Genomic DNA, 24,152 nt, shown 5'->3' on the forward strand with positions numbered 1-24,152 from the left:
CGTGATTTGTGATAATTAGAGCAGTCTGTTCCATTGATAGTAAGTCCACAAAGTCCTAATGCCAGCTCTCCATGCTGAAACTGTTTGGTTTACGTTGTTTCAAACTCATTAAGATGGTCAGCTTGGCTCACAGAAAGGCCATCGCTGTAATATATGTACAATTCTTGTTACGCAATGATCATTTTCACTCCTAGTATACAAGTTACTGGACAAGGTTTGATATCTATAATAAGAAAACATAATTTTGATAATGTAGGATCAATTTTCTTCAGTGTGCAGGTGTAATGTTGGCCCTTTGTATTATCTTTATTTGCAAAATTTTGTGTCTAACACAATTCAGTAAGTACTAATTTAAATGTTACATTCCTTTGTGTTGTAGTTAGGGGTATAGTATACCCATGTCATATTTCTATATGTGATTTAGTTTGGAAATTGCTGCCAGATGCAGCAGAACATAAACACCTATATACTAGATATGACTTCATATAAAAAATTATTAGCAGATGAGATAAAAATTATGAGTCTTTCATCCCAAACTGTTTTTTTTTTTCAGTTCATTAAAAGGGGCCATATTTTTATTTCTGATCACTTGCCCCAACTGTTTTATATGTTGTGCTGCTGCCATATATTATTTTTAAGGGTTTTACCACCAGCAGTGAAAATAATTCAGGTCAGGCCAGGTCAGGTAACTTTATTGTCCCAAAAGGGAAACTTTTCTTGCAGTCAGGACAGAGCATTTAAAACAACACAGAATGAATACTACAATACATAAAAACAATGCAGTACATCACAATAACAACAATAAAACCCACGTAATGGACATGACGCCAAAAATATTCCACTAAATACCAAATGTTTCTCTGGCTACAGATAAAACTGGATCAAAGGCCGAAACTTTCAAGTACTCACAGTGCTGTGGAGCCAACAGTGCTGAACACAAGATAACGACCCCGCACTATATGTTCTGATAATTATTGATTATATCTCCGCCCAGCTACAACCATCTTATCACAACTTATCAGAACACACTATCATGGTTTGTTTTTAAAATGCTCACCCTTTAAGCAATTGACAGTAGACAGCATGTGGTTTTGATTTAGAATGGAGGTTCTGTCCAGATAAATTAGTACGCTGAGAACATGTCCCCACCTCTTTTTGAAATGGTGGATTTTGTCCCCATCGATCAGTAACTTTAACAAATTCTTGACACAGGGTTTTCTTGTCTAAGTTGTCTAAAGTGTCTGTGATCATGACAACACAAAAGAGCTATTAACATCCAGGGTTTTTTTAATTAATAAAGTGAGCTAATGTGTTGTTGACATAGGTGCCACGTACACATTAAGGTTACTTTTCCAAACAAAAGCGGAGTAGTTACATGTGTGCTGAATCAGCAGGGATGACATGAAATTAGAAGTGCTAATCTACAGGAGAATACTATAACAGCAATACAGACTGTTTGAGAGCCTTACTGCATTATGTTCTATTATATTTTGAGATTCAGACAACTTTATTAATCCCAGCAGGGGGCAATTTGTTTGAACAGCTTGCCTTTTACACATACTATCACATAACATACAGTAGCATGTAGACACATAAATAAATGAGTAAAAATAAATAAAATAAGATAAAGCTAAATAAAAGAATGTTTGAATAAATGATAAAAAGTTAATCAACTGATTAGCAATAAAAGAGATAAAAGAACAATAAAACTTTAGAGAGAATTAAAAAGAGGGATTGCAGAAGGAATAAAAGATTGTCTTACAAGCAGGTAAAATGTAACAACCCTGATGGCAACAGAGAAAATTCAGCTGCAAGAACATGACCAGAAGAAGCTAAAATACTTGTGGCTTTAGCACCTGTAGCACCTGTATTTTGTGTTTTCCTTTACATAAATAAAAACGTTTCCACCTTAAATTGGTTTGATGCTCAAAATTTCCTGAGGGACAACCCCCAGACCCTGAGCTTCTTAAAATCACATATGTTGAGGACCTTTTTTTTTTTTTTTTTCTCATCTGAGCCCTTCTGTCCACAATGCTTCTCAACACAAAGTGACACCCTTGGATTAGTAGGTATAATGTTGATGGAGTACTCATGCAAAGCCAACATGATGCACCATTACGTTTACATTTCATGTCTGCATATACATTTTCTTTTAGTGCCATTTGTTGAGGTATTGCTCCACTTAAATTTTTGCACTTTTGACCCTGAATAACTCTATTCAAGATGATCTGCTGATTTTACGTGTCGCTTGGAGATAAAACACCTGCATCAGCCTCCTTTGGTTATTATAATGGATGAGGATACCTTTGCATATAGATGTAAGTTAAAGGATAAGAAAACAGGTGATTTGTATGCCATGACTGAGTACATGCACCAGTGATTCACAGCAGCAGAACCAACTCAGAGACCAATGTGTATCGTTTTTGTTAAAGCATGTACTAAGAGGAATAATCACGTTGAACCAAACACATATTTGTTTTGTAACTGCTGAGTTACTGATGAATTCAACATGAGCAACTTGTATAATCAAATTGATCTGATTAGAGTCCATTTTGGGTGGTGAAACATCAGCATCGCTGTTGGCTGTAGAAGGGGTGTTGCCGAACCTTGGCAGGAAAGGACATTATGTTTTGGCCTACTGTTTTTGAAAGTTCAAGGGATTTTGGCAAAAGATGTTGGTGACGTTTGCAATGGCCTCTCTGGGTATCAAATATGCTTCTTCTTTCATGTTGCACCGCTGTGTTCTAGTAGCAGTTTATAATGTTTGCAATAACACAAGACAATTACAATAAACTGTGCACAGTCATGTTTCACCATATAACGCTGTGTGATTGTGTGCCAATGTATTGATACTGTCACATTCTTTACAGTTTATAAACTTCCCAAAATCAAACATACTTCACTATTTCTTTGCAGAGCTGATTGTTTGCATCTGTACTGTTGTGTGAGATTTATATTGTGATCGATCCCAGATGCAAATGCATGATGTGACAATGACAACATGCCAAGGGAATGTGACAGTTGTTGACACACCAAACACAGACGGTCCATAACGCCACTTCCACTATTTGTATGAGCAAACACGACCTTTGCCTTACAGACAGCGCCAGTGTGACTAGAGAGCAGGTAACGTGTTTCTCATGTTCTCATGTTTAGCATGTTCCAGCTAAAACTGGAAATATGGTTAAAGGAGATGACCACTGACTTTTAATGTTTCATCCTTTGCATTTGGTGGTAACATGTATAATCATACAGCTTGTGGAAAGAAACTATTTGTGTTGACAGATACTTTTTTTCTCTGCTATATTCCAGTTGTATACATTTTTATAATAATCATTACCCTCTCTGTTCTAAGGTGCAATGTATAGTCATTGTGGCCAAAGAGGAGAGGTACACTGATAAACATCACAGAAACAACCAGGTTAATTTAAAATATTTATTTATTTATTAAAAAATATACTTTAACCATAATCATATCATTTCAGCACACTGTGACAAACATTTGTTTTCATTGAATTCCTATTACAAAATCATTCATTGTGCATAAAATATAGCATGATATAAAAATAAAGACAATAATTACAACTTTAAATTGACACAAAATTCAAACCCTGGCTTGGTATCGACCAGTTACAGTATACAGAGATCTGTGTGCTCTGCAAACACATGCAATACGACACATTTGAACACAAGTAGTGCTTAAGAAAATAAGCGGATTGCTTTCTGCAGGACTACAGTATCTACTTGTTCTAGGTAGTACCCACCTGAGTTTAAAGTATAGACCCTTCAAGCAAAATTTACTCTAAAAATACAGTAGGGTGATAAAGTGCTTAATAAGTTACATTATGATGGCACCTCAGTGTCACATTGAGTCCTGGGACAGGGGGTGCTTACAAGATAAAATAATACACAATAAAGTTAAAATCGTTTTACACAGGTTGGAAGAAAAAATACAAGAGCAGCTTTAAGAGGCAACAGAAAGAGGTGAAACAAGTTTGTGGGCTAGTTTGGATGGAAATGTCGAAAAAAATTCTTGTTATTATGTTTGGCCAAGATGCCCCTACTTATTGCCTGAAAATCAATACAACATGAAACATCCAGAGACATGAAATATCTTTGGCTTTTACACCGCTTGGTGTAAACATAGGCGAGAAGCAAACAAGGCCTGTCTCAAATCTACACTATAGATGTATTTGGTACAAGCAGCACAGTTTGTACACAAGAAATGACTGTACTGTGTCCTATGAAATGACACAAGGCATGTGCTGACAGATGTTCGTTGAGTTTTTGCCAATTTCAAATGTTAAAGTTTTACAAAAAGTGATTTAGTTTGCCAATAATGTATTACTATACTTCTTTGTTTTTCCCATCTATTAGTAGATCCTCCGTTTCTGTTACGTGTTGCATTGTGGGTCAATGGTGGCCACTGGTTACGCTCACTTTAGTCATTGTTGTATGCTGGCATTTTTAAATATACTTCACTTGATCTTTTCCAAGTATGGAAGTAAGCATTGTTAGAAGTTATCAAAAGTAATAAAGTGACATTACCTTGATGAAGTAATTACATTTGTACTTATTCCACCTTTACCAGGGTAACCTATAACCTATTATGTTTAAAAAACTTTCCCAACACTTGGTATGACATACTCAAATCTAAATTAGACTTATCTATTATAGGACTGTAAATTGTGCCATTAGGAAACGTGGAAGGTGTTTTTAATCAAGTCCATAAAAGTGATTACCACATCACCGTCTTGCTGGAAAGCTTCTAATTTTACCTCATCCCAGAAAACTTTAGACTTTGAGAGCTATAAATGCCAACGTGCAACACCACATGCTCATTGACCCACCTGCCTCACAGACCTTCACATTACCTGACATCGAAGCAATTGCTAAATGTTTGCTCACGCTGCTGAGAAATGACCTTAGGTTCATACACTGTCACAGACAAGAGTTACCCAACTGATTAGCCGTCTTATGTAAATAATACAGTGGAGATGCTGATCAAACATTTTTCAGCCCGCATGCAGCATTGGCTGGGCTGTGATCTCAGGACAAATTGTACCAGTTTAAACAATTGCAGTTCAGTCGTAAAAACTGCCTCCCAGAAAGACTCACGGAACACAAATAAAAGTCCACATGGACATTTTGTCACAGGTCCACATATAAAGACTGCATAAATCAGTAATAACATGTGTCCAACTTTCATTTTGTCATTATTAGTTCGTGAAGAAGGCAAAGTTTAAATCAAAGATCTCTGTCATTGATTTAAAAGCCTGAAATGGCAGCATTTAGTTTAGCTAAGAAAAGGTGCAGATAAGCCATGGAAATATATCACTTCTTTAAAATAAACTATTAAGGGTATATGCAGTATATTGTATGTGGACACTGCGACTGTTACGTTAAAAAAAATACTGTAGTGAATGTTTTAAAGAGTCAGAAGACTGGTGAGTGCTGCTCCCAGTTTCCTGAGATCTGTAAAACATTTTACTTTGGGCTGAATTCCAGCAGTAATCATAAAATACAAAATAAATAACCAACAACATAACACAAAAATGAAGGAAAAAAGACTGCATTGGGCGTGGATTACAATGTACACTATAGTGAAGGCTTCATAATCTCTCTGTGTTTTAGTTTTGGGACTTCATTTAGCCCTGGCCTAAACTACATGTCACCACTATAAATGTTTTACATGAATATCACACCTGTCTTTTGTGTGTTGAGTGTGCCATATGGTAAAGTGGCTTAGTTTCTATCCTCTCTTCAATTAATGTGTATAAAAAATGTGTCTGCATTCAGACTAAAATCTCATTTAGACATTTACATTTCACTCCGTTGGCACTCAAAGTTTTCTCTCCAACTCTTTACATACCGCAACACTTTAAATTAAATAAAAACGACATGTAATGTGTCACAAACACTATGATTTCTTAAAATATGACACAAAAAATTTCTTTGTCTTTTTGCCTATTATGTCCCTAGTGTAATCTTAATTTTAAAACTGACATTATAGTCATTGTTTCGTGTGTAAACTGCTAAATAATGTGTCTATTTCAACACACTTCTATGCCTAATTTGGGACAAAGCAAACTTAAAAATTTTCAGTCCAATTAAAAAAATGAGTGCAAGTAACAACATATTTAGAGTTAGTTAGTTAGCAGACATGGAAAAATACTTACATTTCCATCTCCTCTGTTCATGTGTGTTATCTGACTATCTGTCTACATAGACACATATTTCTGTTGTGTTAAAACAAATCTGCTTTAACTACTCTCTGTCCTTTATGTACATCCACAGGACTCCACTATCATATCTGGGACGTCCGTTTTGACGATGCTGTGTTGGGAGTTGAAGTACACCATGGAGAGTGGCTGGCGCTCAGTGGGAACACAACATGAAGATGCAGCCGTGTTGATGCCGTTGACTTTCAGCTGGCTGAAGACGGTGGCATGGAACGAGGATGCTATGCCTGGGGAGCCTGACAGATGTTGCGGGCACTGACCCATGCAGTAGTTCATGTGGTAGCCCTCAGGTGCAATGATCCAGTCGTGCCACTGGATATCCTTGAACTTGATGTAGAAGTCTCTCTTGCAGCAAACACTCACATCGTCACCACAACGCAATGAGCGCTTCCTGAGTGAGTGTTTGGAGTGGTCGTCACGGAGACGCACCTGGGCCACAAGGAAGGGCTGGTTGGCGGTGTCGGAAGAGGCGTCCATGGAGCACAAGTTCTTCCCATCTTCATCGCAGCTGACCTCTAGGTGCAGCCGGCGCTGGCCCCCATCCAGGAAGGCCTGCAGGGTGCGGGTGATGGGGAAGGTGTGCCAGTTACTTTGCTGGACCTCCAGCATCTTTTCCATCACCAGGGTGCGGTTGGAGCCTGACACCCCACCTTCCACAGAGAGGAAAACCCGGGCAGAGAGGCGGGAGTCTCGATTAGGGTCCTCAGAGGAGCGGGCGTAGATCCACAGAGAAGACTGGAGCACCTGGATACTCTGGCCACGTTCCTGCAGAAACTGGAAGGTAAGACTGGCTGCATCGCCACTGTCTGTCTCATCTATGGATCAATGAAATTAAGAGAAACACAGACTGTTAATATTTTGTACATTTTTACAGTCACCTGTGATACACAAGCAAAAATAACCATGCTTAGAAATTAAAGCTGCAGTTTGTGTAAAAATAATGGACAAGCCAAACTATCTTCACCCATTTGAAACATTCATCACTATGTTATGGTTGACACCTCATATATAACCTCACAAGAAGCCCTGCAGACACCTATGATTGAATCTAAAGGCAGTGACAGATACTGTTAACCTATGCTTTTACATTTTATGGAACAGTACATCAACCTATAGTAGTTAACAAGGCACACGGAATCCCTGACCTAATTTGTGTCCATTTTACGCACGGTCATGCAGCACACAGCATGTGCCCATGTGGAGATTTAAAGCCATGCAAGGAAAAGACAGATTCACAGTGTAAAAAGTAAATACCAAACTTACTTATATCAGCAAAGCTCACTATCTCATAGCCTTGATCTTTGGTAGGTAAAGTGTTTTCTAGTTCAAGACTACCATCCTGTCTGACGCGCCCCGAGTGTAGTTTGCGCAGCGCCGTGAGGAGCGCTGCCCGGGGCACCGTCTGAGTGATGTTTGGTCTTTCTTTCAGATGCAGCTTGTCCAGAAGTTGCTGTTTGGCGATTTCTATCATCATCCTTTTCTCTGCGTCTTTCTCCATCGCCGGCAAACCGCAGGACGGGCATCCCGGGGAGCCACTGACCCAGAGACCCTTCAGCAGCACGGATGCCAAAAAAAGAAACGCGGGGACGAAAAAAGACGGCGTCATCCTGGACTCTTAAGTTAATAAATGAATTTCTGTGGTAGGCGTGCGTAAAGGACCAAATAAAACTATTAAAATCCCCTTTCCTGAGTTGTTCTTTTGAAGTGACAAGTTCCCCAAATGTTGTCAGAGGTCCTTGTTGACAGCTGGACACCGTGAAGGCAGGAGCTGAGAGAAAGGAATGGAGTTTCACCCTCCCGATGGTGAAGATATCTGGGGTAATCCACCAAAAGTGGTGACACGTTGGAGGGACGCACCAATGAGCGCATCGGGGCACCGAGTAAATTACTGGAAAAGCATCAGTGTGTGCGTGCTGCTCGTACACACACACACACACACACACACACACACACACACACACACACACAAAACAACACACACACACACACACACACACACACACACACAAAACAACACACACACCCACACAACACATACAAAACATGCGCCAACACGTAGGCTGCTGATCACCTGCACAAAGACAGAGATGACTAGTGGTACACGCAATCAATAAAACTTGAGTCAGTGCCACACCTGAGACAGGACCTCACTCGCTGTCTGCATGAACAAAGACTTTTGTTTAACAGTGATTGGTTTTGTCACATTTTAGGTCAGACTGCATATAATAAGGTCGTCACCTGCATTTATCACAACAGGAAGTTTATGTACCTCGCTGTCCTCACATGGGCAACTGAGCAGGATACGCAACCTGCCACCAAACTCATGCCGATCAAAGTTGAAATTCAGTGCCCTTTAACCCAGTTACAAAGTGCGCGAGCCACACAGCCACCAAACAATTGAATTGTAGTTCAAAACGTGCAATAGTGCCCGAGGCAACGAGGCGGAGACTGCGGTATCTCCAACACGTTCCGTCATGTTCCCTTCAAAGTGAATAATGTTAGTATCCTGTTAAAACGTCCCTTTTCTGTGTGTGTGTCAAAGACAGAGAGAAGACGACGAATGACTCTGTGTGTGTCATAGTTACAGATACCTGTACAAGTCTTGTCTGCTGGGTTCTCATGGCATTTTACGCATGTGATAAAATCCGAAATAGGCCAGTTCACCAAAATTGCACAGCTTCAGATTGGCCATAACAAGGGCGTAGGTTTCCTTACAACATTAAGGGGGCCACATATGAAATAGAGAGGAATCTAGGGTCCTCTGTCTGAAAAATTTGAGCATTCTGGTTGATTTTTATATATTGTTAGCTCAATTTGTGCTTCAAATTATGGGCAATAACAAGGGCATAGATTTACGTACAACTGAAGGGAGGGGCATATATGAAATAGAAGAGTTTTGGCGTCCCCTGCAAGAAGATTTTGACAGTGACCCCTCTTCTGACCCCACTCAGGTTTGGAGAAGGAGGTATTTGCTAACAGAGCGCTGCCAGCGTCAGACTCCAACCCTTTGGCTCAGTCCAGAGGTGGTGGTGTTGTGGGGGCCAAGATCTCACCATATCCAGCTTAAAATTTTCTGCTCTTACACACACACACACACATCACACGCATCACAACACGTGTCAAAATTCTCTGCATTCTGGTGAATTTTTATATATTTTTGCGGTCAATTGGTACATTTTCTGCATTAATTTATAGTGTAAATGTCTTCTTTTTTCTTTTTTTAAATAAAAGTCCTCCGCAACTTTCATGTTTTTATCGTGTTCCCTGACCCCAAATCTACACTTATGGGCTTTTATGTGGCCCTTTGCACTGCAGATCTGCTGAAATGGTGTGCCCTTGATATAGGATAATAGGATACAGGTCTTCAGCGCACATGCTGACACAGTGTCTATGTTTATACCTATAATAATGTCCATAATGTCATAAAGTGTAAAGAGTACAAAGTCAGTTTGTAAGAAGTTAGTGTCAATAAAGCTACTGTAATTATTGGTGTGAATAATCACACTATATACAAACATTCTGAATGTAACAGGTTGCTATTGAGTTACAGACTACCATTTCATAAACATGGATAAGGGGCCCTACATCTATGCACCCCAGAAAAAAATGACTTTTTAAAATCATTTAAAAGGTATTTAACACATAATGTGTAATAATGTGTTAAAAGGTGCCCTATCACAACATGTGTTAACATAAAATAGGACATTTTTTTCATGTGTAGTCTTCCACATGGACATATATAAGACAACCTATACTGACAATAAAGTTTTTTTCAGAGATTGTCCTTAACTGCAGAAGTATATAATTAAAACATACAAGTTATACCAGTGGCGCTTATATATTTTTGCTTAAGGGTTAAATAGTAGGTTGAGCGACACGGTGTTACTGTGGCATAGAAGTACTTGCCTGCCCACATGTGGGGAACTTCTGGTACTACAGCAAATTTAACTTCAGATATATCGGTAACTATAGATAATGTGTAAGATATAAGTGTACAAATTAAAGTTAAAGACAAAAATATAGGCTATTTCAGTCAACAAACATTTAATTGTGAACTTAAGGAAGGATGAAAATGAGTTGAAAACTTATAATAATTCAGTGTTCAGTGTTCAGTATGCATTTTTGATTTTTTTTTTAGATTTATTAGACCTAGTATGGGGGAGATAGTGTGTGGGAGAAAGTGCTTTTTCAAGATTTTGCAGTGGTTTAACATTTAAAATGTCAATTGCCTCCCAACTAAAGAGGAGTACTGTCAAAACTGGAGAAAAAAATGACACATTGAAAACATGTGTTAAAATGCAACATTAAAATAAAAGAATATTTGATGTTGACAGTTTTGTATTTTGTGGCCAGTGACGGAAGATAATCCAACTTTACAGTATCCTGAACGTCTCCCTGCGAATGTGAAGTACGCCGCTGACGTAAACTGTCGGTGAGGGGGAAAAAAAGTGACGCTGACACACACACATACAAGCCGGAGCCGAGAAGGGGGAATAGCGTTTTGTTTCTTTTTTCTTTAATTTGTCTCCTTTTATTCTTTGGCCTTTCTGTTGTTATTTCGCTGTGCTCCTGTGACGGATCCGACTGCCCTGCTCCTCAGCGCTTGCTATCCACCGTTAACGTTCATGTCGCTCTCCCCTCACGCGGCGCTATTTTGACAGTCGGGGTCGCAGTGAACCAACTCAAGCTAGCAGCTCCATTATATTAGCATTGGTAAGTCATTCGGAAAGCTAGCTCACCGTTCCAGCTAGCACCACCTATTTTGGGACCTGACAGTGCTACTACAGGTTTAAAACAAGGCTCGTCTTACTGTAAACGTATGCTACTTTGTTGGCTAACCGCCTGCAATATAAACGCTGTGTTTTGTTAACGTAGTGTTGCTAGCGTACACTGAAAAGAAAAGGCTAGCTAGCGGGCTAACGTTAGCTAGGTGGCTAGGTGCTGTAGGTGGCTAATTATACTCGCCGGAGGAAGCAGGCTAATGCCGTGAGCTAGCTATTGTTAGCGTGTGGGCAAGCTAATATTTTCAGTCAACTGCACAGCCACGGCTCTGACTATACTACCATCTGTTCTCTACAGACACAACTTGAAGGATTCTCCACACGGACTTGCGACACACGGCCAGCAAAACGGTGAGCTGAACCTTTAAGATGACTTGAGACAACTTAGAATCGATGATCCATGATTTTTGGTCATATATATATATATATATATATATATATACACACACAACGTGACGTTAAGCACCATCTTTAAAGTCCGCGTTCTCCATGCCTGACACGAGATGGCCATGTTAACATTTTATATTTCTAATCTTAGCAGGGAGACGTTACTGAAACTCGGTGAATGAATGCGTGACTGAAGATCAAGGGAATAGCTTGTTATTTGGTTGAATTTGAATGAAGTGGTTGGAAATTGTTTGTACGTTAGCAGTTCTCTGCAATCACGCTTGAAGCCCACCTTAGCTGGTGACAACAAGGTGCTATTTATGCCATTACACCCTGGCGTGCATGTGTTTGTGTCCACTGATGGTCAGAAAGGACAGCAAACAAGGTGTAGATGAAGCAACAAATAGCCACAAGTTTTAAACCCATCATTTATGTTCATGGTTTAATGTTATGAGGCTAAATAAAAGTGAGTTGATTTAGTAATCAATTAAAAACAAACTACACTATTAGGCTGTGCTTATTGCACATGACATTGAAGTGTGTTTTGTGTAATGCCTTCCTTAACTTTCTTAGACATCCTCCAAACTAAGGTAATATCAATCATCCTAGGCCTTGGCTCAGTAAGGAATAATTCTTATTTGACTTAATGAGATCAAATAGAAACCTTTCACTCATTTTGTTCTCCAATCCATAGTTTGTAAAACATATGGTTGAGGGTAATTATAATAAGAAGTAGGTTTTTTTGATTAAAACTTCACAAATGGCCGTTGGTCTCTGCGCCTTGGCTTTAGCTCAACATTTTGATACTCGAGCTGAAAATAGATGGCAGGACTGTTGTGTCAAACTAGGTGGGATCACAGCACAGACTGTCAGAGCTGTGATTCAAACATCTGCTCTGGGAAAACAGCATGTGTGTCAGAAAACATAAATATTCATAATTGGCATCAGCCAGTCACGTGATGCAGATAATTGGCGAGTTGCAGGCAAGGACTGCCAGTAGAGTCACATTTGATGTTGAGATTGTCTTGAAAATGTCACAGTTTGCCTTTGTAGACAGATTAAATGATATTGAGGGCATGTGAAGGAGGTACCCCTTCTGAGTATTTCTGGTGTAAAGCATTGGTATACACAGTGATTATTTTTGTCCTAGATGCGACTCCATTACTTTTTTCCACATTTATACATTAGGCACCTATCTTTCCTAAATAATTCTGAATCAAACTGCTGGTGTAAGGGTAGTATCATTGAGAAAAGGCTTCTCCATAGTAAGATCTGATGGAGGTGAGTCATTGAATCAACAGTCTGCTGTTGCTAAGGCCAGCAATGAGAAAGATGGCGTATCCTGTCTCCCTGTCAACATGTTCTTCCCCCTTGTACCCTGCAACTTGCAAATCTCGATGTTGCATTACTTATTAAAGTGTGAAGCGTCAATAGATCATAGAAACTGAAAATTTTGGTGGACAAGTGTAAGAATTGAGGAAGAGATTTCGTGAGTGTGCTTATTCTTTTTTTGGGGGGAGGGGGACTGCACATGACTACAAACAATTCCCTGTTCATACACCAGTAGATGGTGAGTGTATGTGTCGGATGTCGCTTACTTGCTTTTACTTTGTTTACTTCCTACAGTCAAATCTTTATACAAGCTGAGATGTATGATCAAGGTAAAAGCAATTTTAATACTATATTTTACGGGGTGACGCAATTGAAATAGGCAGCTATTATCCGATAAGACATCATCTGTTTTCTCTGTATTTGTCAGCGAGGTATCCATATCTTCTTCTGTCTCTGAATCTCTGTTTGCAGCAGCATAAGCAGAAGAGTGGCTTTTTCTAGAGAGGTTTGAAGAGCTATTTATAGATCTCTGCCAGAGCACCAACCGTGGTGCTGTTGCTGCTGCTCCTATCTCTCTCTTCTCTTAACCACTCCTGCTTCTGTTTCTCTGTCTCTCTCCATCTTCATTTGCTCTCTCTTCTTTTCCTGTTCTCTTTGTTTGCTGAGCTCCCTTCCTCTTGATGTCTTTCTCCGACTCTGTCACTACTTTTCAACCCTCTGTTTCCATATCTTTCCTTCATTGCATGCTTTGATGTAAATTATTGATCAGAGCAGAAGGGAGGCGACTGGTTGCATGGCCGTAAGCCTGGCCTTAGACTGGGTATAGCTGCCTGACTGACTTCAGTGTAATTGCTGCAAAGCTGGAGGGTTTTCGCATGATAGTTCAAAGGGAAAGAAAAGAGAAATACATCACATGTTGAAATTCACCATCAGATTGTAGGATCCAAGCTGAGGTTGAGAAAGTGTCTGTTTTGGCAGTAAATGTGCTTGAAAGAATATCTGTTGACTTAATGCAAGAGTAGCTTCAATTGTTCAAAGATGTGGGCCCCAATAACCTTTATTCAACTCCATGCTATATCATAAGTCAAACTGGTTATGTCCAAACACTGTTGTAAAGCCCTGCCTTGGCCTGTTTGTATGTTTGCTATGTAAATAATAACCATTTCCTGAGTGTTTCCTTTTAACTTTACCTAGGTTACATGCTGTGTGTAGAGACTGCAACATCTTGTGATTGTATCCACAAACGGTTTATCTGTGGTATCTTTGGAAACTGATCCTTGCTCAGCTCCTCCCCTTTCTCCTTCATGCTTTCTAAGCCCTTGCTGTCTTCTCTTACTGTCCTGTGAAAGAAGCTCTCTGGCTGCCCAAATGCAGAAGAAGCTGCTGGACTTGGTTTGAGGCATTAGGTGGCATTAGTGCAGCCCATCCCCTTTATCCCAGTCATGTGGTCAACCTGAGACAACCCCTTTTTTTACCAGGGCCATGCTAGGATTGCGGAGTCATTGGTTGGTCTCTTGTCTTACCTTGGCTAAGCAAGGATAGAAGGTCAGTTGTGTGGTAAACATTTGTCCCTGCATTTCCTATACAGTGCTTTTGTCGTGCAAGATCTGCAGAATTTGACTGTGGATTTGAACCAATGACTTTCTTGCCGTGAGGTGGCTGTGCTAACCACTAAGCCACAATGTTGCACCTATGCTTAACCCTATGGGCCCTAGGTGTTTTGGGGGTATTTTTACTGCCTTTACTTTTAAGCTCATATCACAGTCAGTATAAAGGCTACATACTATATCTTGTTTTTTTTTTCAGGACAATGTGGGCTAACCAGATTTGCCATCATTACATGTCCTTCTATGTGCTTGTATTTTATATTAATTTTTATATCAATGAAAAAAAACATCCGTGTGTCTAAATTCTTACATTTTTACATGTATCTCACCATAGCAAGTTGGAAAATGACATATTCTGCCATATATGAAGAGGGGAGACTCTCTGGAATCTGGCAATATAAGAACCATGATGGTGGGACATTCTGTCACTTCACAGCTGTCCAAAACATGTGGTTTGTGCCAGGCGGACATGATTGCCAGTATTTTTTCATTATTGCAAGAAATTCCATTGACTCATTCACAAGTCAAAAATGTGTTTATCTGAAAGAAACATGCAATATTTACATCTAAGATCATAGAAAAATAGTCAACCAAGTGCAATGATGTCCTCCAAGATAATATTTGTTTTTCAGTTTCAGTTATATACTGGGGGAACATTTTGGGCATTGGGGGGGGGGGGAGACACATGTCCCCCTCAATGTATATGGTGACTACGGCCCTGTCATGTATGCATAATTAGGCTGCAGTTGTCTGGGTGCGCAAAGGTGAAGTGGCTGGTCTTGTCATACAAAGTTTGATGGAGTGTCAACTGGACAATATGGAGATATTTGCATCTTGAAAGCCGGACTACAAATGTGGATGGACAGGGAGAAACACACGCAAGCCTAAGACGTGGTAAGATACGATATTCCTCACTATATGAAGTGACTGATAACAAGATCTGTATAATGGATTGTAAAGAAATTCGTCAGGTTTTTATTTTGTATACAACTAATCTGTATTTATAGCATGATGGGATGACAGCACAACGATGTGTGTGGTATCAGTGGAAAGCTCTGCTTCTGCGCTTTCATGTGATATGCGTGGCATTTCTGTGCGAGCCTGCATTCACGAGTAATCCATCCAAGAGTAATATGTGTGCAAAGCTGTATGAAAGCTCTATTATACATAATTTTAGTGTAACTTTATCATTGTTTTTCGCTGTGAAAACATTGGACTACCGACAAGTGCTTGGCCTTGTCGGAAAGCTACAATTCCGCTGTTTCACGTGATGCGTGGCTTCTCGCTATGACGCACGGTCATGGAGAAAATCGAGAAGAACAGGTGTGAATTTGGACGCACTATGCGTCGTTCAGGCCCATAGGGTTAATGCAAGCAACTTAAAGTGAACTCTACTCTATATTCAGAAACAGAGTAAACATACACCATTTATATCAGCCTGGAAAGATATAACATGAACAACTCTATTCTAAAGCTGAAAGAGAACATTGCCTTGCTTATTGTCAAACGTCTAACCTAAGATTTGCTTCATAATGCAAGTGGCAGACTAACATTGTGTGCTACTACAGGGATGTAGGCCTGTTTTCTGCCTAAAATTGTAGCACTATAGAGCAGCATAAAAATTAGAAAATGTATATGCTCACCTTTCCAGTGTCAGTATTAGGTCCCAGCACCTGAAAACTGTTTTGAGACAACAGGAATTTAGTGGAACTTCATTGCAAAAGTTGAATATATTTGCACAATGTGCATGTCTTTACATTTTTTGGACAGGCTAGTGCATCTACCAAGCAGTCATAACAGAGATGTGCTGTCACGTATTTAAAACACTGAATATAATTAGGTAAAAGTGAGGAGTGAATGAGACATGGTGCAGAGAGAAAAGTCTGAAAAACTTTGATTGGGCTACCAATGCGTACCACAACTAGGTTTGAATGTTGAAAACAAGTTCCAATAAAACAGGGACATTTCTTACAAATGTGCGAGTTAAAATAGCAGATTGCTAAGTTGCAGTTAAGGTTTGCACATACTGGGGTGCCATCTACTTTTGTCTAGCGGTTAGGCATATAACACGTGTGACAGACTAGAGTTGTTGCACAAGTGGTTTTCCATACAGCGGAAACGGTAAAAGCTGACACTTGCCTTGTGAGTTTTGAACTGCAGCAAGCACCTGTTGAGTGTACCTTTACATCTAATGAGCTCTTGGGGGCCCTTTATTATTTAATTGCTTCCTTCTATCATATCTAAAACAGATCTGCAAAAAAAAGTAGGATTATAGAATTATTCAGTGGATAGAGGAGTTTGCAGTTGCTAACGTTGACTAAGGCTACAGGAAGCTGTTGCTGCTTCAACGTAAAAGCCAGCTTGTTGGAGAGATTTATTCTGCACCTAAACGCAAATTAACATTACCTGCTGTTTCATGTATGGCTGATAGTTTGAAAATGTTGCTACACATTCAGACTTTACCATTATTACAACAACTAACTTTCGTCCTGCAAAGGTCTGACTCTTTGACTGGCAGCATATGATTTGACTCTGGGGTGAGTAATGGTTTGAATCATCAACATCAGGGGGCAGGTTGAATTAGAAGCCTATTCATAAGCACGCTAAGATATTCTGAGTGCTTCCTGTTCCATTTTACTTAATTCCTTAGAAGCCAATCACTTCAGCTATGAATTGCCATGGTGTCATTTTGAAAAACTTGTACATGGGTACCTGGATACTTTTGGCAGGTTTCTACTGGTCTACCGAGACTGCTACAAGACAACAGAAGATGTGCTATCACCTGAAAAGAGAAATGGTTGATGTACAGTAGGCTTTAGCATGGAACAAATTATGCATTTTTGAAGCAATGACCAGTGTCAATGCTGGCAGATGGGACAGTGACGTGTTCTGTTGTGGCATGTCCACCTGTGCTGAGGAGTATCGAGAAAATAACAGGCCTAGCTGTTTTCATGCAGTTTGTACTCTGGTGTGTTTTGGACTGAACACTTGCATACTAGTTAAGGCCTAAGTATAACCATCCATCTGATTACCTTGCACATTTAATAGATACAGTGTTGAGGTGGTTTATTAGTCATGCTGGTTACAGTTATAGCCAAAAATCCACAACTGCTAATTTAACTATCAAAGATTTGCCTGGTCACTGCTATTTGAATGTAATTCATACACTGTCTAACTCGGCCACATGTTCAAATTTTGCCCCCCAAGCCAGGTTACAGGCTGTCAACTCGAGCTTAACCATCTATGAGACAGACATCCCAGGACTTATGCTACCTTACCTAGAGTTCCCCGCTGACGTTTCCTTTGATGCTGAACTTTTGACTGCCTCTTTTCCACTGCGTCTTTCAGCTGCCGTTTGCAGTGAGGGGGCTACAGGGAGAAGATGCAAATATGTCGTCTTGTGGGATTAAGGTTTTTGCGAGCTAATGAGGTGGTTTCATTATTTTCCCCCCACCATCTTTCCTTCAAAACCCCTTGTTTTTATTATTTATTTTTTGAACGTTGCAACAGTGCTCTGTTTCACCAGCAGCTGTCAGTACTTTGAGCTCATTCAGTTTGTCCAGACACAGGCTACGGATAATGATTGCATATATTCCCATGAAATGGAGATTTATGAAAGGTGACTAGAGTGTGCCTGGATTCTGTCTTCTGCATGCCTGTGGATGCAGGCCTATGTCCTCTTTTTGCAAAAAATAAAAACACCAAACCATAAGTTGTAGTTGGAAAGAATAAAAGTATTTACTATAACATCTCACATAAGCACCCTGCCGTTGTATCAAGTGACATTTTGGCTGATCCAAGCAGTCCTTTAAACAGCTGGGCTTCTTGCGAGCCCTGGTTTAGCTGTCATTGCAATTATATTGTTACACAGAGGCAGAGCAAACAAGATATGTAAGAGAGAGCGGGAGAGAGAGAATCCACACAAAAGGGAGGGTTGGAGGAGAAGGGAGCGGTGCGAACTGTGCGCATGATAGCATAAGAGCAGTAGGGAGAGAGAGAGAGAGAGAGAGAGAGAGGGAGCCAGCCAGCAAGCACGGTTTTCTGTTTCCCTGTAGTGCGTGTGCTTCATTCAGAAAAAGAGAGGGGGCAGTCAAAAAAAGAGTTGTCTGTCCATTTCCCTGAAACCCATTAACAAAACAGAGCTGTTGGTACCTACTGACAGGGAGGAAGAGAGCTTGCGTGAAGACGAAGAAAGTAGAATGACAGGCATAAACACCCCCGAAACTGAGCTATTTACATGCTGCAGGAAATGGAATTCATTCATCTGAACTACTTAGCGAGCATAAAACTAATGTCAGCGTTGTCTCGGTCCAGAGCTGCTGCTGCTGCTTCTGCCGCTGCTTCTCCTGCAATAATGTGCTTTTATCTGTGAGGCACCTGATCCGACTTGGCTGAAGATCCACAGAGCTGAACTCTAAATACAGTAAGCATGTGCTTTGTGTGTGTGTGTGTGTGTGTCTTTGTCAGTGGGTGTTGATAATTTGTAGGTGAGATATAGCGTGTTCATGTCACTTCACAATTCTGTGATATTTGGTTTAACGTGCGCCCATTGCCGCCGTTGTAATTGCCGCTTAACTTGGCACTTTTCATTGTCGCTCTTTGTAAAGTTCCAGCAGCAGTTTATTTAATTATGCGTTAGTAAAATTGCACAAGTCATATAATGGGGAGATAATTTCATATACTGTGCATAACATTTCTACCCATCTAAGTGCGACTCATTTTATCAGTGCATTTAAGATGTAAGAAGAACCCTGATTGGTTTTATGTAGATGGATTTTACACAGTACATACTGAAGGATGCTCATGGTCAATTTATGTTTCTATATTTTTCTACGGATGCACACCGAACGTGTTTAGTGAGGCAAATGCTGAGGTAATACGGAATTCCCTTCCACTGTGTCCCTCTGTGGGAGGAGGGAGGGTGGAGGTGGCCTGGTGGGGGTGGAGAGTCACCGAGAAGTAGGCGTCACTCTGCAACACTGTCATACTGAGGAGGGAGGGAGGGGTGCAGTTAAAAAGGACAACCTATGGGCTTACATAAGGCTGCATGTGGGAAGTCCTGTGTTATGAGACCCTTTAGTTTGTCCTCATTGATCCTCTCGGCTTCAGCGTGCAGCAATAGGTAATGATAACGACCGTTTATGAATGCGGCAGAAATTGGAAATCTCCTCTTGATCTCTAAAGACAATGTATATTTACACAGTCTGTGTTTTCCCCCTGTATTTGTGGAACACAATGTGCAGGAATAGCGGAAGAATAGAGGGGAGGTGAGAGAGAGAGGCAGCACAAGCGTGAGAGAAAGCACAACAGCAGAGCCCTCTTGAATAAAAAATCTGCCGCTATTAATAGCAAGCTGTCCTCATGGCCTCAGCACTGTTTCAGGTTTAGAGGACCTGGCTTTTCCCTCTCTTTTCCTGTTCTGATGGTTAAAGCCCTGCAAAATCATACTCACATTCCTCCTCATGGCTTCTTCCTTTTATTCTTTCTTTTGTTCACTCAGCCCAGATCTGTCTTGTGTGCTGGATATGGGCTGTTTATGTAATGACTGCCTGTTTGTCTATGTGTGTGCACATCTTTCGGCATTATAATAAATCAAGATGCATCAGTGTCCATAGCAATGCACCCTAATTCAACTAGCTTGATGTTGGCTCATAAAACGACAATGATCCCATGATTCTACCCTCTTGTCAATTAGAAATGCAAAAGACAGACAACAACCACAGCAACCCCCAAATTAGATAGAAGCTGCCCATCTGGTGTCAGGTTGCCAGAGCTAATGCTGTTTTCCTCCTGATGTCTGTTAGGCTACATGTTTGCCTCTTCCTTGAGCAGGAACATGTGTGAACAGCTGAGGTAGCTAAAGCTAGCTGCTCAGCCCCGACTGACATGTCCATATTAACTTGTGCGCATCCTCGTCTGTGCATATGACCATTACCTGTGTTGTTTGTTTGTTTGTGACTTTGGAGTTCTGCTCCCCAGGTAGCTGGGGCTCCCGCAGGCTCACTCCTGCATACTAATTGCCAATGCGTGGGAAAAAGACTGAGTATGAAAGAGAGGAAGCACGAGAGGGAGAGGAAGGGAGGCAAAAAAATCAATAGCAACCCCTGGAGTAACTGTCGCTGTAATTGCCTTAAGTCAGAAGGTTCACACTTTCTCATCCTGAGATTTTTTTTTGATAGTCACCCTTTTTGTTAAGGTTTACAAACACAGAGGATGGTGGCAGAATGAAAACTTCCATACTTACTTTCAAAGTGCTGTCCTTTCTCATAGCCTCCGTATTTGTCTCTTAGTTTGAACTTTTTTTCTTCCTCAACGTCCACTATCACATTTAATGGTGTTATGCATGTCTTTGTGTGTCTTGCATGCTTCTTTAAATCCCAGTGCCTTCATTTTGTCAGCGCAATACCATCAGTTTTCTCTCTTCAGATTTGGAAGTCTACAGCAATGCCAAATCATGTAGTGAACACAAAGCAGATGTTACACGATGAGCATTGTTGGAGGAAAGCCTGTGATCTGAGATTTTCTTTGCCAACAACTGCTTCTCTGTAATTGTTGTGCATGTGACCATACATAACTTGAAACTTGAAACATGTAGATAGCAAGCTAATAAAAAACCTCTACCTGAGAAAACCTCTACCTGAGAGTCTTTCAGGCCAGTGTGATTAAGTGCAAATGATAGTGTAATGCAAATTAGGCCTGCACAATCTTGTATCAGCCTTATGCTCAGATGAGACTGGCAAAGAGACATACCCACTTGTTGAATCTCAAGAGAGACGGACTGAGGGAGCAACAGAGGGAAAGAAGGATATTAGGAAGAGGCTTCTGAAGCCAACAGATGACCTTTTCAAACAGTAATCAATAAGTAAATGATAAAAGAACGAAGAGGAGGACGGAGAATGTGCCGTGCCTCGCCAGAACAAGTTTAGGAGTGGTTGTTTCTGACGTAATTAAAAGATTATGACGATAGATTGAGAGGCTGACGGACAGAGAGAAAGCAAGAAAAACGGGAAGAAGGTGGAGACAGATTAATTGCTATCCTTAGGCAGGTGGAGCTACTGGGAGTGGTTGGCTTTTACAGGTAAACAGATGGCATAGCACAGCAAGGCGCTGACCTGCCACCGCTGTCAGGTCAGCTACGTGATCTAGCGACTCGCTGCTGTGTGCAGTTTGTCTAATTAACACTACCTCCTAATCTGTGCTGAGTTGCCAGTGCCGTACAAACTCTCTCACACATAAAAGGGGTGAGGAGACCGAATGAATTTAACAATGGCAACACATTTTTAATACAAAATGTGAAGAGTTTCTTAATTTGACATGCATAGTGTACTTGTGAGAAAAATGCTCATTTGCTGAAGCTCAATAATCATAGTAAATGAAAGAGTTGTTTATTATTTGAGGACTTGTGGCCTCTGTCAATCCTCTTTTGCAGTAGAGTGTGTTGCAGGCTCTTGACATTTTGATCCACACAAGTAGGAGGTTGGCTAGATAAGGATCAGCACAGCTGTATTCAAATATAGTCATAGTCCTACTTAGTTGAGCTCACACGTTTATCAAACCGTCTACAGTATGCATGTTATTTTATGTCCACAGCTCCTACAGCCAACAGCAGGCTTGTCATCATCCCCCTATTTTTCTATTTTAGCACAGCGTCGTCATGGTTGGAACACTGCAGCCGCCCGATGTCTGGTGTAATGGTAATGCAAAAAGGACAGAGACCATGTTTTATCTGTCTGTGCTGACTTACTGTTATGGTTCCCGCTGTTTCAGCTTTTAATGTCCTCTATGATGCTTGTGACAGAGACATCTTATTTGGGGTGTGTGTTTGATTTATAGACCCTGACCTGCGGGTCTTTGGCCTATGGGATTTGAGGAGACTATATTTAGCTGGCTAGGTGCCTGGGGAGCGAAGGAGGGAGGAGAAACGCTGAAGAGCAGTTGAAGGGGGATGCTGGGTGGTAGACTGAGCTGAGTGTTGGTTGGCTCGATGGATGTCTAAATGGCTGGCATGTTGCCTTCCTGCTGGCCATTCTGGAGTGCACAAGCCACATTGTAAGAGACCACACTTTCTGCTGGCCCAACAGAGACAGCCTGGCCGTTTGACTGGCTGGATGCCTGACTTCCGGGTTATGCTGGCTGGCTGGCAGCACTCGATTCTCCATCACTGTTTTGGCATGGCGGTGTGGCCAGCCAGCTGTCATTAAGTGTGGCTGTGGCAAATGGAGGTGTTTGTGCAGATCATAGAGGACATCGGTCACCATCTGGCACCATCCAGCTGTTGGCCAGTGCATTATTTAACATTTTCTCAGGTTATAGCTAAGAGCATCTTTTTCATCATGCCAGTAGAAGTTCCACTCAGTCTCTTAGGGGGTGTTCAGGCCAAAAATAGCAGAGCGTCAGAAAACAACGCAAGGAGCTGTGTTGTTGTGGGTGTGCTGCAACAGGCACCAGTGGAAAAGTGACGTACTACCCAGGATTTCCAGTTTGAGTAAAACATCTATTCGTATGAAGGCTAATCAGGTACCAAAACACTGCACGCTGAAGTTTTTAATACAACAAAAAAAGGCACACACACAGAGTCCTCAAAGACGCTTTACATAGAGTAGAATATAAAAAAACCTCACTTTAAAGTCTTTATTGTAGCCATTAAAATAAAAGACTAAAATTGAGGAATAAAAAGCAGGTTCACTGAACTAGATGAAGGGCTGTGTATTTAACATGCTACCAGTTTTTAACAGTTCAAACATAGTGATTATTTAAAACGTGAAACATAGTACTGTTCAAAAGAAGTCATTTATGTAATTTAAAAATATGCTCAGAGATCCATACTGTAATCTGTCTTTCAAATGGGGCTCGGTATTAGCATTGAACCAAATGTCAGTTGATTTTTATTTATCCAGATCAGATGGTGAGTACAGAGTGTGATTGCTATAATGACTGTGTTGGCACTTATTTCAATATCGACAGAAAAAACTGTACTTGAATCTACACAGTGTACAACTTCTGTCACTACAGGTCTTTCAATCAATATTATAACAAAAGCCGGACTTTGTTGATGTTATGCAGTAGCGTGGGATCATGGGAGTTGTCTTCATTGTTAAACAACCACCACTGCCGATGAAAATCTATCAGACGTGACTCAGGCAGAAATCATTTTCACAGATTTAAGTTTTATTCACGCCACATTTAGTCACATTTACTCATATTAATATAATGAAATAGCTGCTAGTGATGTTAGCTAACACAATGTTAACTTGCTAACTTAGCAATAGCATTAGATGAGTCAAATACCCATACACTGTTCAGCTACTGTAGCTAATGTTGTGTGGCGAATTAAATCGTGCTGTCATCGGTGATCAAAACAAGTCACACAATAGCAGCAATGAAGCAGCAACTCCCATGCTCTGCAAGGTTAAATTACTATTTCTGTCAAAGGAGTCTGGTGGCTTTCAAGAGAGCAATATAACCTCTTCTGTGGGGTAGCAGCACAATGTACTCCAGCCCTAAAAATAAAGTGGCCCACCTAAAAAAAATCCCTATCAGTTTAAGTGTACACTATATTAAGAATATTGTCACTGCTTTACCTTACTGTCAGAAAGCCCTTTCTAACAGAGAAATGAAGCCGCTATCAATCCTCTCTTTAACGCCACCAGACTCATTTGACAAAAGCAGTAATTTACCTTGCAAAGCACAGGAGCTGCTGGTCTACTGCATCCTCAATTGGTGAGTTTGTTTGTGTTATTGTATGACTTGGTGTTTTAAAGGATTAGTTCAGATTCACCAAAGTAACACAGTAACATAATAAT

At 40.6% G+C, this 24,152-nt stretch overlaps 2 protein-coding genes across 22 annotated transcripts in view; one reads left to right on the forward strand and one right to left on the reverse strand.

The window, feature by feature from the left end:
• Nucleotides 1-3,422: 3,422 nt before the first annotated feature.
• LOC117256529 (inhibin beta B chain) lies at nucleotides 3,423-7,848 on the reverse strand. Its single transcript, XM_033625989.2, has 2 exons — nucleotides 7,506-7,848; nucleotides 3,423-7,057 (listed from the first exon to the last, which is right to left on the reverse strand). The coding sequence occupies exons 1-2, from the start codon at nucleotides 7,846-7,848 to the stop codon at nucleotides 6,282-6,284; spliced, it is 1,119 nt and encodes a 372-aa protein (XP_033481880.1). The 3' UTR covers nucleotides 3,423-6,281.
• Nucleotides 7,849-10,645: 2,797 nt separating this feature from the next.
• r3hdm2 (R3H domain containing 2) overlaps nucleotides 10,646-24,152 on the forward strand; it is a 78,160-nt gene continuing 64,653 nt past the window's right edge. For 20 of the 21 annotated variants that reach the window (XM_033626810.2, XM_033626818.2, XM_033626815.2 and 17 more), the window contains exons 1-2: nucleotides 10,648-10,955; nucleotides 11,322-11,374. The gene's annotated coding sequence lies outside the window, so the exon portion shown is untranslated. Of the gene's footprint in view, nucleotides 10,956-11,321; nucleotides 11,375-24,152 lie in introns of all 21 variants that reach the window. The other variant, XM_033626814.2, reaches the window with a different exon arrangement.

This window comes from Epinephelus lanceolatus, chromosome 1, assembly GCF_041903045.1.
Source record: "Epinephelus lanceolatus isolate andai-2023 chromosome 1, ASM4190304v1, whole genome shotgun sequence".
Taxonomy (NCBI): Eukaryota; Metazoa; Chordata; class Actinopteri; order Perciformes; family Serranidae; genus Epinephelus; species Epinephelus lanceolatus.

Bases quoted from the DNA above. Each gene is read 5' to 3' on its own strand.
- LOC117256529 (XM_033625989.2), bottom strand. From the start codon at position 7,848: ATGACGCCGTCTTTTTTCGTCCCCGCGTTTCTTTTTTTGGCATCCGTG. The intron at 7,058-7,505 runs GTAAGTTTGGTA...ATTGATCCATAG, and splicing joins AGTGAGCTTTGCTGATATAA to ATGAGACAGACAGTGGCGAT.